Source organism: Brassica napus, chromosome C2, assembly GCF_020379485.1.
Source record: "Brassica napus cultivar Da-Ae chromosome C2, Da-Ae, whole genome shotgun sequence".
Lineage (NCBI taxonomy): Eukaryota > Viridiplantae > Streptophyta > Magnoliopsida > Brassicales > Brassicaceae > Brassica > Brassica napus.
In genome coordinates this window covers 25,809,976-25,828,415 of record NC_063445.1, presented here as the reverse complement: position 1 = coordinate 25,828,415, position 18,440 = coordinate 25,809,976, and the positions used below count along the sequence as shown (strand labels likewise).

At 39.5% G+C, this 18,440-nt stretch overlaps 1 protein-coding gene and 1 non-coding gene across 2 annotated transcripts; one reads left to right on the top strand and one right to left on the bottom strand.

The window, feature by feature from the left end:
• Positions 1 to 14,161: 14,161 nt before the first annotated feature.
• Positions 14,162 to 16,499, top strand: LOC125582280. The gene is made up of 2 exons (XM_048748895.1): positions 14,162 to 15,275; positions 15,325 to 16,499. Exons 1-2 carry the CDS (start codon positions 14,162 to 14,164, stop codon positions 16,497 to 16,499), a joined length of 2,289 nt encoding a protein of 762 aa, XP_048604852.1.
• Positions 14,371 to 14,478, bottom strand: LOC125582775. The gene has a single exon (XR_007320228.1). It is a non-coding gene; the product is annotated as a small nucleolar RNA R71 (small nucleolar RNA).
• Positions 16,500 to 18,440: the final 1,941 nt, after the last annotated feature.

Below are 18,440 nucleotides of genomic sequence, written 5' to 3'. Positions count from 1 at the left end.
TTTGTATTTTCCAGGTGGGGAGTTGACGGATGTCTTGCATCGGACGTAACCGACACGATCAAAGGTTACTTCTCCATGGCACATCCGAACTGGAGTAAGACGCCTCACTACGTCAGAAAGACGTGGTTCAAAATTTACGCTGTAACTTTCTATTAATTAATTATATATACTTTAATTTTTTCATGATTTATATATATACTTTCTAAAAAACTAATTGTTAATTTATTTTTTCCAACAGCAAAAATATAATTGGGCCTTGGGGATCACTGAGAGGGTGAGGAAGAAGTTTAACGCGAAGGCGAAAGTTCGCTTGTTGGACACGGTCTCCATGTAAGACCCGATCCTGGATTCCCCAATCCAACCAGACCGAAGCCTCACCAAACAATGCAACCAGTTTCATTTACATATTCAAGTTCAAGTGTTAAATAATTCTAAGTCTTTTTCAGAGTTTTGAGGTTCCAACATTCACACTCAAACCATCCAACATCGACTAGGGCAAATAGATATTTCATAGATAATAACCATGGTTCATACATCATTCATCATCCTAATAAATAGATCACACACTAGAATCGCATAAGTTCACAAGTTGCACAATAGGCTACAATAATTGCATAATTTTCCGAATCAACCAAATCACCACACATCTTCCCGTGACCGCGGTCCTCATGGTGATTTTCCCTTACCACGGTCCATTTCTGGTCCTGGATCCAACACAGACAAACACACAGTCACAATGTTAGATTACAAAACAAGAATCAGTTCACATTGCATGGTCGGATCCAATCTAGTCAAGAACAATCATCAAAAATGTCAAATCTGACCCCTTTAAAAAGAGATCCAAATACCAAATAAAATTCATGATAAATCATGACAATTCAGAAGAAAAATATTCCCATAATCAGATTCAAAAGAACCGGCTCAGATCATAGTGATCTCGGCCATGATCAGCCCACACAAGAACAAGGGGCTTTCATGGGGATTTGATCAGGCCGAGGCCTTAAGATCGATAGATCCTTCCCTATAATATCATAAAACAATCCATAGTACAATATATATGAAGATACAGAGTAGAAGAAGTCAGAGTAAGGAGTGGCCAATCGATCCAAACCGGCCAGACTCACACGGCCATCATTCGCGGCCTCGTCCGGTTACTCTTGGCCACACCTCTCACCTTAGGGTTATGATCTCCAGGGGTCGTCTCCTTCTCCTTCTCAATCTCCTTATCCTTGTCTTTCTGCCTAGTATCCATCCTCTTGATCTCACAAACAAACTCCACCGGAAACAACCAGGAACCACCACGGATCAGATCGTCCAACCGTCGGTTTGCCTCTCTTTTCTCTCTGGAAGTTTGTCTTAGTTTTCTATCTTCTCTGTAATGATATTTTCGACCAGAGACCAGAAAAATAAAGAAGAATTCGGTCATAACCTCCCCCCTAACTGCCTGGACGAGCAGTTACCAAAAAGGTACCAAAAGGGGCAGTTTTTCCCCTAACCGCCACCAAGTAACTGCCCATGGCGGTTATTCTTCTTTTTCCTTCCTTTTCAAACGAAACCTGAGCCTTAGCTCACACTCTGGAAGCTTGCCCACTCCCTGTCCCAAGCCTAAGACCAATTTGGTCGAACCGTCCCGCACCCGGACCATCGGCTCGCCCAGTAACCGTCCCAGACTCGTCCACACTGATCCGAACCAGAACGCACCGTTCACCGGATTGAGCTGACCTCCAGCTGTTCCCAGCTGAGTGAGCTAGTCCACCAGCTCCCGTGAGCTGAACGGATCTTATTGAACTGAATACCAGCTGAACCGAGCTGATTGAACTCAAACCAACACTCGTCCAGCTGCCTAAATACTCACTCAACTCCTTTAACCTTGTTTCCATCCTATCCTGGTTAAGTCTCAGCTGACTGATGCCCTTAACCTTCATTTAGGGCCATGATACGCTTGTCTCAAGGTCCAATGACCTGACTCGTGCGTCTCCCCGCACCATGGCCCGTCCCCCCGATCCTATCGAGGATCGGGGACATGACACTCCAACTGGAAGGGTGACTGGATCGTGAAGAGGTATGAGCGTGGCAAACCCGCTGAACTCACCACAGATGTGTGGGATGGCCTCATCCGTTATTGGTGCCTTCCTGATTCCATTAGAATCGCCCAGGCTTACTCTAACTCCCGTAACACGGTCGATGAGCACGGAAACGGGCCGATGCTTCACACTACGGGCCAAAAACCCCACACCGGTGTCCGTTTGGAAATGGTAATTAAAGATTTTATTAAATAAATTTTTTAATATATATTTTTATTCTAACTTTCTTAAATGTTTTTTAGGCCAAAGAGACGGGACATCTCCCGTCTCTTATGGAACTTTACGAGAGGACCCACAAGAACAAGACGGGCGTATTTGTAGATGGCAAGTCCGAGCAAATCTACAACGACGTGGTTGCTCGGATTGAAGACCGCCAGACTCAGCTGACCCAGCAGTCTACAGATGGATTACCCGTCACCTTATCCACACTTGAAGTGGATAAGATTTACGAGGAGGTAAATTTTCAAAAATTTTAATTTTTTATTATTCATTTAATCTAACTTTAAATTTTTACTAACAATATTTATTTTTTGTTTTTAAGGTTGTCCCTAAAAAAAAGGGACGGACGTTGGGGATTGGTTCCGTCAACGATGTTCCGAGAGCGACATCGTCTTATGGTCAGCGACGGGATGATGAAGTCACTGAGCTGCGTAGAGAGTCCGCTCATCTGCGTAACGAGTTGACCTCGACAAAATCTCGTATGGGTGGAGTCGAGGGCTTCTTGGACGTTATAGTGGCCACAAATCCGGAATGGGAGTCCATGTTGAGGAACATGCGACAACAACATCCCATTCGAGGCGAGTCATCCGACGTACATAACGAGGCGGATGTTACGAGGAGGAGTGATGAAATCTACCAGGCGATGAACGACCCTTAGTTTTTTTTTCCGGTTGTTGTATTATAAATTCAAAACTTATTTATATATAAAATATTTTCATATTGATTTATTTTTATTTTAAATTTTAATTTTATTAATAAAAAAATAATTTTAATTATTTTTTAATTACATTTTTAAATTCTGTAAAATAATAAAAAGAAGTAAATTCGTAGCTAATGTACGACCTATTTACGTGGAAACCTTACGAGGAAATGACGAGAAATAATAAACGAGTATTTTACGAGAAAACATTTACGAGAAAATAACGAGGAAAGATAAACGAGTATTTTACGAGGAAACACTTTCAATGTATTTACGTGTAGTTTACGAGGAACTTATTTCGAGGTATTTACGAGGAAATATAGCGACCTCCTTACGTGGAATGTTGACGTGGTCTTTACGACGAAATGATCTACTTCGTCTTTACGACAAAATATATTCCTCGCTACGTTACGACGGATTAGCGAGGAAATATGTGTTACGACAGATGAGTAACGAGCAAACGTGGTTCCTCGCTAATTCGTCGTAAAGCCTCTTTTACGACGAACTCACGAGGAAAACCGCCCTCGTTAAGATTATGTTTTCTTGTAGTGTAGAGATGTCAATTATTAAGAAAATCAACGGAATGATATATACAAAGGAATAACATACGTTCGTGTATCTTGCCAGTCCTGCATCTTCTTAAAATCTGTAGGATGCACAAACACCAAGCAGCGATCAGGGAAATCTTCGCCGTCTAGCTCTATATCTCGGTCATCTAATTGGACCGCTGGCTTCTTCAATGATTTTAGAAGTTCCAATGAATCTGTTGGCTTCTTCAATGATTTTGGAAGTTCCAACCAATTCAATGAATCTTCGACTTTAGCTTGAGAAGGATTCAAACCTTTCACAAATGTGTCTAATGGAAGGTTCTTCATGCAACTTTCCAAAAACTCTTGTGTACCCATACGAAGATCACTAGCTGATGATTGAGTAACTTTTGCACGAGGTAAATTGACACACAAATCAGCAGTCTTTAACTCTTGGTTTTTTACAGCCTGTTGACAAACACGTACAATTACAAATTACACATACAAATTTCAAGTTCAAATAGAGAATAGACATAAACGACAAGTTCGAAATCCATAATAAACATACAAACTTCCAAATACATATTACATTAAATATAGTCATTACATAAACGACAAGTTTCAAATACATATTACCGCCTCATTCCAAGTTCCAACAACGTAGCTTCAAAGACCTACATTCCATCGCCTAGTTCCAAGCTTTCAACAACTTTTAACTCTTTCTCTTAGTAGTTACCTTTTTCTTTGATGGAGCAGTGCCTTTTTTGCTGGTGCTAGGACCACTGTTGATTTTGGTCATGCTAGGACCGCTTGCTTGATCACTCTTTCCCACCAATTCAGTCACCACTATAGTTGTCCTGAGCTGTGTAACCTCAGCCTCAATTTTCCCCAATCTGTCGGTTACAACTGTCTCAAATTGCTCAGTTCTCTCCGAAGCTGTCCTGAGTTGTGTAACCTCAGTCTCAATCTTACCCAACCTGTCCGAGAACTGCTGACATAATTTCTCTCCAAAAGTAGTAAAAAAAGCTTGTTTTATCAATTTGCTTCAGAAAGAAATCAAACGAATACAGACCCCATGGGTAATTCTGAAGCTTCTCCAAATCCATCGCCAACTTCATGTACAGATGCGGGATATTCACCTTCTCATCCTTCCCATCACCACACCCATAATAACGCAAAGATATATCAGTCTCGCCCTATCAACCCAAGTCCAAGTATTGCTCTCTTCCAAATGCTTCTTTTTAATGATCTTCAAATTTATTTTTCCATTTGTCTTTATCTGCTTGCTCCAAAAACCATCATCATCTTTCCATGTCACTAACCCACTGTTATTCTCTCGCTTCACTTTCAGACCAGTGACAGCATGATACTCTTGCAATCCAAAACGCAGAGGTCTCCTAGCGAAAGTGAACCACTCCTCATGTCTCTTGCTTGTCATCAACTCCTTACACAAGAAAGAGTGTACCAACCTCACCAAAAACTTCAGATCATTCTTCTGGATAACCATAATCTGTGAAAAAATGGGATCTTTCATAACTTCATCGAATTCTGGCTCTATTTTTTCTTTCAGAAACTCGAGAAGTTTTAGTCGGCAGCTGTTATTAATCTTCTTAACTTGAGGTTCCAATCCCCCACCGTATAAATGATTAGGCAACTCCAACTCCATACCTGAAAATTGAAAACAATACAACATATATCTATTAATAACAAATATCACAGCTCAGTTAAATAATGTCTCTTAATACTTTATCAATAACCAATGTCAAATAATTAACATTCTCACTGTATTAATTTCAATTTTATGGTGTTTTAATTTTTTTTTTTTAAAACAAAACCTAAAATTCCTAAATCTATCCCAAAAATATGATTTAAGTCATGATTGTGTACAAAATCTTCTCTAATCGTCACCTTAACACATGATTGAAGCCTAAACATCCTAACTAACTCAAAAAATTAACCTTTTACCTTTCTATTTTCAAACTCTAAAAAGAAGTGGAGATAGAGTTTCATACCTTTGCAGAACGAACTAAAGAGTGATAGATTCGTAAAAAGCTCACGAAATCGTATGGGTTAGGCCAAATAATCGTCCAAATCAGAGTGAAATTGAGTGAGTTAGGGTTAATGAACTTGGGTGAGAATTTGATTTTGTCTCCCTTTATTCGTGAATGGGAAATTATGGGTTTCATCCTAGAGAAATCGAGTTTAAAGAGTTGAAATCATGCTTGGTCGGTTCAAATCAAGTGGGAATCAATCCGGATATAATCATACAAAACCAAAAAAAATCGATTTGGGATTCTTTCCTCGGCACGGGATCGATCGATCTATTCTTACAGATCGGTCGATCTGTGTAAATCGACCTTCGCCGATCGAGTGAAATGGACCAGGTCGATCAGTATATATTTCGCACTTTTTTTGTTCTGAATAATGATCGGGATCGATCGATCCACTATAACTTGTAAAGTGGGATCGATCGATCCCCCTTGTCGAACTCAATATATATCTTTTTTTTTAAATTACAATTTTAAGGGCATTACTGCCATTTTGGAAAAAAATAGTCTAATAGGACATAAAGTATTATAAATTAGTCTAAAGGGACATAGTTACCATTTTTTTGCTCTAAAAAACAGATTTTCCCAATAAAAAAAGTAAGAGGTTTAGGATTAAAAAATTGGACGCGGACTGGGCTAACCCTATTTACAAAAGTCCATATTAACATCCCTGGCTGTTTAGCAAGTTAGATATCTAACACTACTAAAAGCAAAATATACTGAGCAGGGAGCATGTCCACGTAAGATGGAAAATTCCAGCCAATCAGGTTCTTGTGATTGGACACGTCGGACGGGGCCTCACGGTTTTCTTTCGTCTAAAGTCGACCAATATATCTCGTGGGCTTCGTGATTACGATTTGGGCTTTATGGGATTGCCATTTGGGCTTCAGGGCATTTCGTGTTTGCGACACAAATCACTAAGTAGAACCGAACCGTCGAATGATGACGATTCTCCTCACCCTTATCACTTCGTTTTCTCCGATCGAAGAGCAACGAACCCTAGAATCAATCGATCCAATTCTACACAATCAATACTTTCGTTTCGATCAATCAATACCTCCTTAATGATTTCGTTTCACCTCCCTCTTTTCCTCCTCCTTTATATGATGATCGCTCTTCTTCGTACTAAAAAACCCTAGAACCACTCAAATCTCAAGCCGATGAAACGAAATGGGAAGTCTCCTGTCTCTTCCGACTCTGACGAAAAAGTCATGTTCTTCAAAGATGTCTCTCTAGGTCCCCATGAAACCCAATTGCGCTTCTGACTCATCCATTTCTGGGAGGCTCGGAACCCGGTGAAGAAGACCCTTATTGGCCTGGAAATTCTCCTCATCGACGAGCAGGTTCGTCAATTCTCTAAAAATTGTTTCTAGACCGTGAGATTTGTGTTTTCCGATAATTTTTGACGTTTCTTTAAACTTTGAAGACGAAGCTAGGGTTAATTAGTTATGTTAATAAAACTTAGATTTTTGACGTTTTGTTATACGATTGGTTAGTTAGTTAGTTAGTTAGTTAGTAGGGTTTGGTATCGTATTTGTTTAAATTCTGAGGTTTAATTCTCATTTCGTGGTTTGTTATTCTTTTCCGACGATAGGGAACTGTCATTCAAGGATTCATCCCACCAGGACGTATTAAGAAATACTTGCCTGAGATGAAACAAGGATCAGTTTACAAACTCATCAACTTCTACGGATCGAAAAACAAACCGATGTATTGGGTTGCTGATCATATCGCAACCGTGTCTTTCACATGAAACTCTGAGATGTCGGTTCTTCTCGACATTCCAATCCCTTTTGATGAAGAACGTTTCAGGTTTCATTCATATGAAGATTTTGAGGCTAACTGTGATCTCAAAGGTGACCTCTACGGTAAGCATACTAATTTTACAAATCATAACTCAGTTACATTGCTTTATGTTTTGATGTAGTTTTAGTCTATCTTCCTGTTTGGTAAAGAAATCTAGAATTTTGTTGGGTTAAGTAATTAGTTCAAGTATTTCGTTTCTATAGTTTTATATTAGCCATCTAAATTACACTCTTTATGATAAATGTTATAGATGTTGTTAGCCACATGAAGCTGGTCGATGGATAGACTCTTATCGAGCGTCCCACCCTTGATGAAGTGAAGATCGCTACCACTCGGCACATTATGGTTCATGTGCAATCACATGAGTAGGTGTGTTCTTTTATTTTCAATACACCATCTCTCTTTAGTTCCTAAATCCCTAAGAGATTATTTTTTGCAGAGGACCTGTCATGAAGCTCTACCTTTGGGACCAGGCTGCAACAGACTTCTGCAAGAAGTTTAAGTCCTATGAAAACACTCCCACAGTACTTTTGGTGACAGCTGTTAACACTAAACATCTCGGAGGTAATCATTTATCTCTTTAGACTCACGTTTTCACTGATAATTGTGATAATTGTGACATGTTTTCCTAAGATGTTTACTTATTTGTCATTGTTTGCTAATTGTTCAGTCAATCATTTAACTCTTTGGTCTCACGTTTTCACTAATCATTGTGTCATGTTCTAGCTTATTAAACATTCTAAAAACGTTTTCTTCTTTGACATTGGCTGCTAATTTTACACTCAATCATTTTTAATGCTTCTTCCGTTATTGTACAGGTACCCTTGCACTGACATCTATGTCGCCCACACGGGTTTTCATGGACTATGATGTACAACCAACCATTGATTACTTCACCTGGTATGTACCCCCATCTATACAAGTTCATGTTAAGCACACAGTTACACAAATTGACGTGATTGACTGAAGCAATGCTTTTTATTTTTTGTTAGGCTCGGCTCAAACCCAGAGATTGCTAAGCAGGTTAGTGCAGAGGTGGTCACTAAGCGTGAGACGCTGACTATAGCAGATATATTCTCTTACATGACTCAGGAATCTGCAAAGGTAAATACAAAGCTAAATATTTCTTACTCATTTTGAAACGCTTAGATATTTATATCAAATGCTTTTGAACTGTTGCAGGATGCCTTTTTTTAGTGCACGGCTACGATTGATGATGTTGTTCATGGATCTGCTTGGTACTATATTGCATGCACTGAGTGCCATAGTAAGGCTACCAAAGGCGCAAACTCATTGATTTATACGAACACAAGATGTGTGAAGGTTAACACAGTTGGAGTTGCACAGTATGTTCTCTGGACTCAATATTCAATTACACTTTCTTATATTAGTTTTGGATTATTAACTTCTCATTCTTTCATAACAGGTATCGTGCAAAGATTTCTGTTTATGACAGCAGTGAACAAGCTTTTTTGTCCTGCTTGGTGATGCTGGTCGTGATTTGACTGGGAGGCACGCATCTGAGTTAGTTAGCAGCTACTTTGAGGTAAATGTCTATCAGTTTATACTCTCAACTGATTTAAACTCACACTATTGTACTTGAATGCAAGGCTAATCAAAACAAAGGACCTGACCATGAGGTGCCTGTCCCGGAAGCTTTAATCAGCACAATCGGACAGACACATAAGTTTTGTGTGAAAGTTACAGACCATAACTTCTCTGGAAACACCCGAGCTATAATTGTCACCAAGATCCTCCCTCTAGACACACCACCACCCACAGAAGCCTCTCTTGGTAACGACATTGCTGCAACGTTCGAGAAAACAATGCAGACTGGAAATGACGTGTGTGAGCCTTCAAAAAGCTGTGGAGATTCTGCAGATGAGGAGAGTAAGAGGACGTTTGACAGTGTTGATCCAGAGAAAGTCAAACGGCAAAGGTGTGAGAATTGAAACTTTAGTTCATTGATGTTTAAGTCTTTGCTTTGCAGTTCAAGTATTGCGTTGTTTTTTTTTAAGTTTGCTTCAGTTTAAGTACTATTTTGGTTTCTATAAAGACATTGCTTTGTTTCTTCCATTTCAGACTTTGTCTTTTAATCAATTGAACTATCTTTCTTATATAGAGTTTCCATTTCTTTTAAGTCAATTAGTTTCATGTTTTGAATTCTACGGGTTCTTAGACATTATCTTTTTTTCCTGTTTGCAAAATTTTAATGATTAGAGTTTCTATGTTTTAGAAAGCATCTCATTATATTTAAAAAAATAGGCTTTTACAATGAAATAGATGTTTCGAGAATGTATCATTAGGCATTAACTCTGCTACCAACACTCTCTTCTCCTTCTGCGCACAAATCCAAAAACCATATACCAGAGACGAACACGAAGAATAGCAAATCCAACACTCTCTTCTCCTTCTGCGCACAAATCCAAAAACCATATACCAGAGACGAACACGAAGAATAGCAAATCCAAACGGTTTGGCCTCAGAAGATAATTCGCTAGATTTAAATATCTCCATAGCCCATATTCACTTATCGATCTCCCTCTCGCCGTCTCACACACACACAGCAGAAAAATCCTTGACTATATCCAATATTCGAATCCTCTGAAAATCCCATATTCCATAAGATCCCATATTTATGTAAAATCTCCATCTGAAAAGGAAAGTAATATATTTCATTAAATCAGCAATTACAATCATTAACTATATCATTTCAAAGGGAAAGAAAAATGCATAAGAAAATCAAACTCTTCCAAAAACTCATCCTTCTCTTGCGTAAAAAATAAGAAGACTTAAGAAAAATCCAAGAACTCATCGGTCTCTTCTATACGTCTAAGAAACATACCCCGTACACACGCGTTGTCTCCTACCGTCTTGAATAAGTTGGTTGTAAGGATCGCTGTTTCAACGGAATGGATACCCCCCCCCCCAATGACCAACCCATAGAAGTTACATGTAAATATATAATCTCCTGCCTATTTCTCTCAGGAAATAAAAAATTAGAAGCATCCAGCAACCGTGGTTTTTTTTTGGGGGGTTACAGTTTCTTTGTAGCCAAGGAATAGGAATATCCAATCCAAATTTAACCATAAATTAGTTTTAGTTTGCAATTCTACTCATTCACCATATAAAGTTGCAAAGCTACTTCTAACTCAAAATCTTTCATATAAGAATTTCCCAAAAACTTTACTTAAGAATGGAGGCGAATGGAGGCAGCTGCACCATCACAGTTCAAAAGGAAACAAAAAATTTTACTTAAGAAAAAAGAAGTTAAAACTCTAGATGAGGATATAACCTTATGCTAGAAGCATTTCCTGCTTTAACAGTGCCTCCATTCTCCTTGAAACTCGGACGGAGTTTTCTCAGTTTTGCAGCATCAAATTGAGATATTAAGACATAGTACATGTAGCAAAGCATACTAATTTAGTTCTCGATTATTATTTACATATAAAAATAGTATGCAATAGGTGAGTAACAAGAGAAAGACAAGTTCACGTTCACTGGACAACATAGGCATGTGGTTATTAACCAAAACAAACTGCCAAAAAAAATTTAGTTCGTTTCGGTTTAGAGGGTCCGGTTCAATTCGGCAACTAAACAAAAATTAGGTTTTTACTTAATCGGTTAGTTTGGTTTTCTAAAAAGACTCGGAGAACATATATCAGGGCACTTATGTATATATAATCTATATAGCCAAAAGGACACATAACCCACCTTCCCAATATTTAAAAGGATATATGAATATTTAAAAATAGTTTAAAATTTTAGAGTAGATATTTAATATAGTTTTTGTTAATTAAAAATATTTATATTATTTAAATTTTATACATGTTTTTTAAAGACTAAATAAACCATGCTATTTTTATAATTATTTATGTTTTTTCCTTACGTTGGAGTTATAAGTGATGAATATAAGTGAGAAGTTATTAGTTTTTTATAAGTTGTTATTGAGATATGAAGTAAATTGTGGGCTAAAAACATATTATTATGTTTAATATTTATTTTGTTTCAAGTTTTAAGTATTGGGTTAAAAATACAAATAATTAGCATTTAACTAAATAGTAAAATTTACCAATGATAAATTATATGGTAAGTGAATCTAAACAACCATTTTTAATATATTTTGTATATATAAAATAAATTTAAATGATATTAACATAAATTGCCTTTTTAGGAAATTATACTTGGGCAAAAATCATATCAACCTAAATATATAACATATTTTAATATAGATATCTATTAAATGGAAATTATTAATCGTATGGCTTTACGATTTTATGCATATTTTATAATAAAAATTGTAAGCTCGTGATAAAAAAAATAATGTGAGACTTTTAATAATTTTAATAACTCATAACATCTCTTGAAGATTCACTGCAAATTATCAATGAATTTTGTAATAATTTTTTTTAATATTTTTATAGGGTATTAAATGAAAATTTTCACTCATATGTTTTACGATTATTTATATTTTCTACAATACAATTTAAAAACACTTGGTCACAAATTTTAATGTGAGAACTTGAATAATATTAGTATTTTATAGTCATTTTCTAAAATTCAAATAATAAAATATACGAAAATGTAACTTTTTATTATATGGTCGATATGATATGTTTATTTTTATCTGATTTTCCGTACACATTTTCTCTTAATTCTTTATTCACCACACATTGTATTACTTTCATGTTCACCGTACAAACATTTCAGCCGGACAGACATTCAAAAGGAAACGAGGCCGTCCCCGTGGATCACGTACGAAATCAAAAGGTATGTCCTGAGTCTCAGAAATATTTCATTTTCAAATTAAAAAGTTCTGTTGGCTATTACTAAAACGGTGTATATTTGCAGTTCATCTGATCAATGATCGACCAACATTCAAGCCAAAATATTACGACCGTAAGTTTATATGGAATATAATACCTTACTTTTTACAATATTTACTCATTAAACTATATGAGTTTTATATTTAATCAAATAGGTGGCTGTGATGATTGTGACTCATATGGTACGTAACGATACTCCATTATCTACCTCCGAAGTTATATCCTCTGTCAAACAAAAAAATGCACGTAATATGAGAAAGGCCATTGATATATGGTGTTTTTAAAACCATTATATGTGTGCTTTGAGCTAATTCTCAGTCCTAATTCGTGTTTAATTGATATCATTCCAGGTTTGGAGCAGGTGAAAGAGCAAAGAAGAGAGATTCAGGAAGCCAGATGTCGTTTTGAAGGATTCGATGCGGAACAGCCATCTAGAACAACCCGAAGGTTGTTCCCGAAGAGAACAAGCGTCTGACTGTTCCCGATCATTAAGGAAACTTTCTATTCCGGAAGTTTGCCTTAGATTCCACTCTCTCTTATCTCTTTACCACCAGCGCCTCCATATAAAAAGGCCTATGCTATCATTTCTTTTTCTGACGCTAGTTTTGCAAGAGACCTAGAACTATTTTCTTTGGATTAAGCAACTTGTAAGGGAAAAGGCTTCATCCTCACAAGAAGATCATCATGAACCCTTGTCTTTCTACTTTATTTTATATGCAGTATTATTCAGAAACCATGTCTGTGTCATCCTGCTTTATGATTGAGTAGTAGGCTAAGCTTGCTTAGGGTTGTAGGGTGTTAGTCGCATGAACTGAACACAAATAAGTGATCTTAATTGTTCTTCATTCATATTGTTCTTACTGCTTACATTGAATTGATCACTTAATGTTCGATTTCTGATTTAATTACCTAGCTAACCGCTTAGGAGATAAATTGACATATATTGAATGAGCTTTGTATCCCTAATCAGCGAGAGTAGATATTAGGGTATTAAGTGAACTAATCGGATCTTGTCTCTAAGCCTTGTTATCGCGTCTTGTTCCAAGTGAGAACTTAGGATTCAAGACCGATCTACAAAGGGAGCAAGACCACGATAGTGGATTTTTCTAGCCGAGTGATCTGAGTTCTAGACTGCACCTCATTGCACTTGAATAGTTGTTCAGTTTTGCATTGAAACCCAATTAATAACCCTAAGCCGGCTTCATTTAAATCGAATTTGCACCATCTAGGTATTCTAGTTACTTGCGTAACAATTAATTCTCAAAACCCCACTTGTTTCTCAGCTTATTATTGAACTCATAAGAGTAAAGAGTAAACTGGTCCTCTGGATTGAATCTCAAATATTACAATTACCACTGTTAACTTGACAGTAGCAAGGATTCATTTTTACTGTATCAGGTTTTGGCGCCGTTGCCGGGGACTAAGCTATTACCTTTATTTTTCAGTTTAATATTTATTCTGAGATATCTAACTTGCTTTATTTCTTTGTTGGAACAGATGATCCAAGTGCATGACCAGTAGACATACTCGGAGCAAGGCACAAGGACCAATACATCAACTGACCAACGACGAACTCGCAAGATTAGAAAGACAGAACCGTCAACAGCCAAGAACAACCGACACCAACATGGGTGATCAAGGCAATATGGATGACCTCACTGCTGCATTGGCACTCATTCAACAACAAATGCAGACTCAGCAACAACAGATGTTGCAGATGCAGCAGACCATCCAAAATTAGCAACAAGCAGCTCAGGAACAAGCAGCCGTGAACGCCGCGCGAGAAGAGCGTGGTGCTCTTATTGGGGAGCGAAACCTTCCGCTGAACTTCGCTACTAACCGCTCCCCCATCAACCCTCCACCCTGTACTCGACAAGATTATGAGATCAAACCTGCACTGATTGATCTGGTACAGAAGAGCACGTTCAGCGGCCTCACTTCAGACATTCCAATGGACCACATAGAGGCCTTTGAGAGGATCTGCAATTTCTCTCGCTCTAATGGAGTGCCACCAGATTATGTCAAATCCACGTTGTTCCCATTCTCTCTTGAAGGGAAAGCTTCTCGCTGGTTGCAATCTCTCCCAACCGGTTCTCTCACCTCATGGGACCAGGTTCGATCAACATTCCTGAGCCACTTCTACACAAAGTCCAAAACCGCGGCTTTACGGCACAGAATCTCCAACTTCAAGCAGAAGTCTGATGAACCTTTTCATGAAGCTTGGGAAATTTATAAGGAATACCAGAGAGAGTGCCCACACCATGGGTTTGATGATGATTACATATTGGAGGTGTTCTACGATGGAGTGAGTTATGAGTTCCGAAACACCCTTGACTCTTCTAGTAATGGAGACTTCATGACTCAAACCACACCTGGTGCGTTTGCGTTGATTGAGAACATGGCATCAAGTTCACTGAACAAGAACAAGGAGCATGACCGCTCGAAGAGTGTGAACAGCATAGATGATCTCGCTACGAAGGTGGACCAACTGCTTAAGGGAAACCAAAGCCAATTGTTCATAATGGAAAAAGCAACTCCTGAGAAGAGTGCCGGTGACCTGGCGTTTGAAGCTGAATTATCAAGGGACGATCAGCTAGAGGTGAGCTACGTGAATGGGCAAGGATGGCAGCTCAAAAACTACCACCCAAACCCTAACGTGCGGAACAACCAACAGCTTTTCTGGCCTAAGCAAGATAAACCAACTGATCCTGCACAGAGTAACCAAGGTCAGTATGCCGGGTATCAAAAGAACTACCAACCCCGGGCTTATGTTCTAAGCCAACCGCAGAACAACACACCCCAGATGCAGAAACACCAGAACCCTCAACCAGCTACCTCCGCTCCTATCGTTGCTCCGCAAGATGAGACAAAGGTCATGTTGCAGCAGCTGCTCCAAGGACAACAGCTCCAAGGGAAAGCTCTGAACCAGGTTACTACCGAGATCAGTACCAGAATGAACCATATGTTCAGAGATTTGAGCACCAAGTACGATAATGTCGCGAGCCATATGAGACAGATGGACATTCAGATAGCTCAGACTGCTGAGAGCGTCAAGAGGCAGCAAGGTACTCTACCTGGTAAAACATAAAAAAAATCCTAAGGAGTGCAATGCAGTTCAACTGAGGAGCGGAAAGCAACTTTCCGAGCCGGAGAAGAGGAGGTTCGCCACGGCTGAGAAAGGGAAGCAGAAAGAGTCGAAACAACTACCAGCCGAAACCCCGGCAGTTGAGAGGAATACGGAACCAGTAGTTGGAACAAGTTCGCCGGGGCCAGAACAACCAGCTGAAGATGTTCGCCCGATCCCAGAGGTTGTTCCTCCTCGCGAATACATTCGTAAAGTCCCTTACCCTATTCCAGCAAAGGCCACTCGTAAGGACAGAGAGGAGATGAAGTGCAGGAAGATGCTGGATGACCTAACCGTCCGAATCCCTTTGATGGATGCGATCCAGATGATCCCCTCCATGCGCAACTTTATGAAGGGATTGATCTCAGGAAAAATATCAGAGGAGAGCGAATTCATGATAGTTTCCAAGGAGTGCAGCGCAGTGCTTCAGAACAGGCAGATAAAGAAGCAAGGAGACCCCGGCAAGTTCGTCCTCTCTATCCAGATTGGGAAGACAGTTTTTGCATGTTCCTTGGTTGATCTTGGATCCAGTGTGAACCTCATGCCTTACTATGTAGCACGACGTCTAGGATACACGCATTTCAAACCAACTAAGATGTCCTTAGTGTTCGCGGATAGATCATTCAAATCCCCAGTTGGCATACTAGAGGATCTCCAAGTAAAAGTCGGAAACACCTCTGTTCCAGCAGACTTCGTTGTTCTGGAGCTGGAAGAAGAGTCTAAAGATCCTCTCATCTTGGGAAGACCATTCCTATGTACTGTTGGAGCCATCATTGATGTGCGACAAAGTAAGATTGATCTGAATCTTGGGGACATAGTCATGCAATTCGAGATGGATGAACTACTAAAAAAGCCGATGTTAGATGGCCAGACCTTTGAGGTTGATGAAGGGATTGACCCGCTGCAACCTCGTGAAGGAATGGTCAAGGAGATTCTTACAGAAGACCCACTTGAGCTTGCACTAGTAAGAGCTGAGGCCGAGCAGAGTGTCGTACACATTGATGCAGACGGGTATGCCAAGATGCTTGATTTCGCAAGGAGTATAGGAAGAATGGTAGTGAGTCTAAGTCTGGGGGAGGCAAGCAACAGGGACGAGAACACTCCAGCTGGAGCGACCCCTACACCGAACTTGCATGTTCCGCCGAACCAACCAGATGATCCCTGAAGCGAGCTTAAAGCTCCCAAGGTTGAGCTAAACCCCTTCCCAAGGGGCTCAGGTACGCTTTCCTAGGTCCGAATTCCACCTACCCTGTCATTGTGAACGCTGAACTAAATAATGTGGAAACTGCATTGCTTTTGTGTGAGCTTAGGAAATATCGTAAGGCATTAGGATATTCACTAGCTGACATACATGGCATTTCACCTGATTTATGCATGCATAGAATACACCTAGAAGATGAATCAGTGACTTATGTCGAATATCAGAGGAGGTTAAATCTGAATCTAAAAGATGTCGTTAAGAAAGAGATTATGAAACTTCTTGAAGCGGGTGTGATCTATGCTATATCTGATAGTAAATGGGTTAGCCCTGTTCATGTAGTACCTAAGAAATGTGGGATCACTGTTATCACAAATGAAAAGAATGAATTGATCCCTACTAGGACAGTGACAGAACATCGCATGTGCATTGATTTCAGAAAATTAAATACATCAACCAGAAAGGATCACTTTCCACTCCATTTTATTGATCAAATGCTTGAGAGATTGGCTAACCACCCATATTACTGCTTTTTAGATGGTTATTCAGGTTTCTTTCAGATCCCTATCCATCCAGACGATCAGGGAAAGACGACGTTCACCTGCCCCTATGGAACGTACGCTTACAGGAGAATGCCATTCGGCTTGTGCAATGCGCCAGCAACATTTCAGCGCTGCATGATGTCAATCTTTACTGACCTGATTGAAGACATTATGGAGATTTTCATGGACGATTTCAGCGTCTATGGAAGCTCCTTTAGTGTCTGTTTGTCTAACTTGTGCAGGGTACTAAAAAGGTGTGAGGAGAAACATCTAGTGCTCAATTGGGAGAAGTGCCACTTCATGGTCAGGGATGGGATTGTTCTGGGGCACAAGATCTCCGAGAAAGGCATTGAGGTGGATAAGGCAAAGATTGAGGTGATGATAAGCTTGCAACCACCAACAACTGTGAAAGCTATCAGTAGTTTCTTGGGTCACGCGGGGTTTTACAGAAGGTTCATCCAGGACTTCTCAAGGATAGCGAGACCACTCACCAGACTGCTCTGCAAGGAGATCAAGTTTGATTTCAACAGTGAGTGCTTAGCTGCGTTCCATACCATCAAAGGAGCTCTAGTCAGCGTGCCTATAGTACAACCGTCAGACTGAGATCTTCCTTTTGAAATCAAGACTGATGCCAGCGATTATGCAGTTGGAGCAGTCCTTGGGCAGCGCAAAGATAAGAAACTTCATGTAATCTATTACGCAAGCAAAACCATGGATGAAGCTCAATGCAGATACACTACGACTGAAAAGGAACTTCTGACTATTGTTTTTGCATTCGAGAAGTTCAGATCCTACCTGGTGGGATCTAAGGTGATTGTGCACACTGACCATGCTGCTCTTAAGTACCTGCTCACAAAGAAAGATGCAAAACCGAGGTTGTTGAGGTAGATTCTTCTTCTCCAAGAATTCGATCTTGAGATAAAAATAAGAGAGGGGTCGAGAATGGGGTTGCGGACCATTTGTCCAGAATGAAGATTGAGGACGACACAACTCTTGATAAAGAACACCCAGTGGAATAAGTCAACGCGATTGGTCTGCGTTTCGCAGAACAACCTCTGGGAATGATACCCGACTGTTCTTGCATCGCGGAACAGCCAGTCGCCGCGATCCAAAAGCATTACTCTCACCTCCCGTGGTTTGCTGAGATTGCGAATTTTCTTGCTGCTGAAAAGCAACCTCTTAAGTTCACTGGAAACGACAAGAGGAAATTTTTAAGGGAGGCGAGGCGTCATTTTTGGGATGAACCGTACTTGTACAGACATTGCAAGGATGGCTTGTTCAGAAGGTGTGTTCCAGAGGCAGATATCCCAAGAATCCTACATCATTGCCATGGTTCTTCTTACGCAGGCAACTTCGCTACATTCAA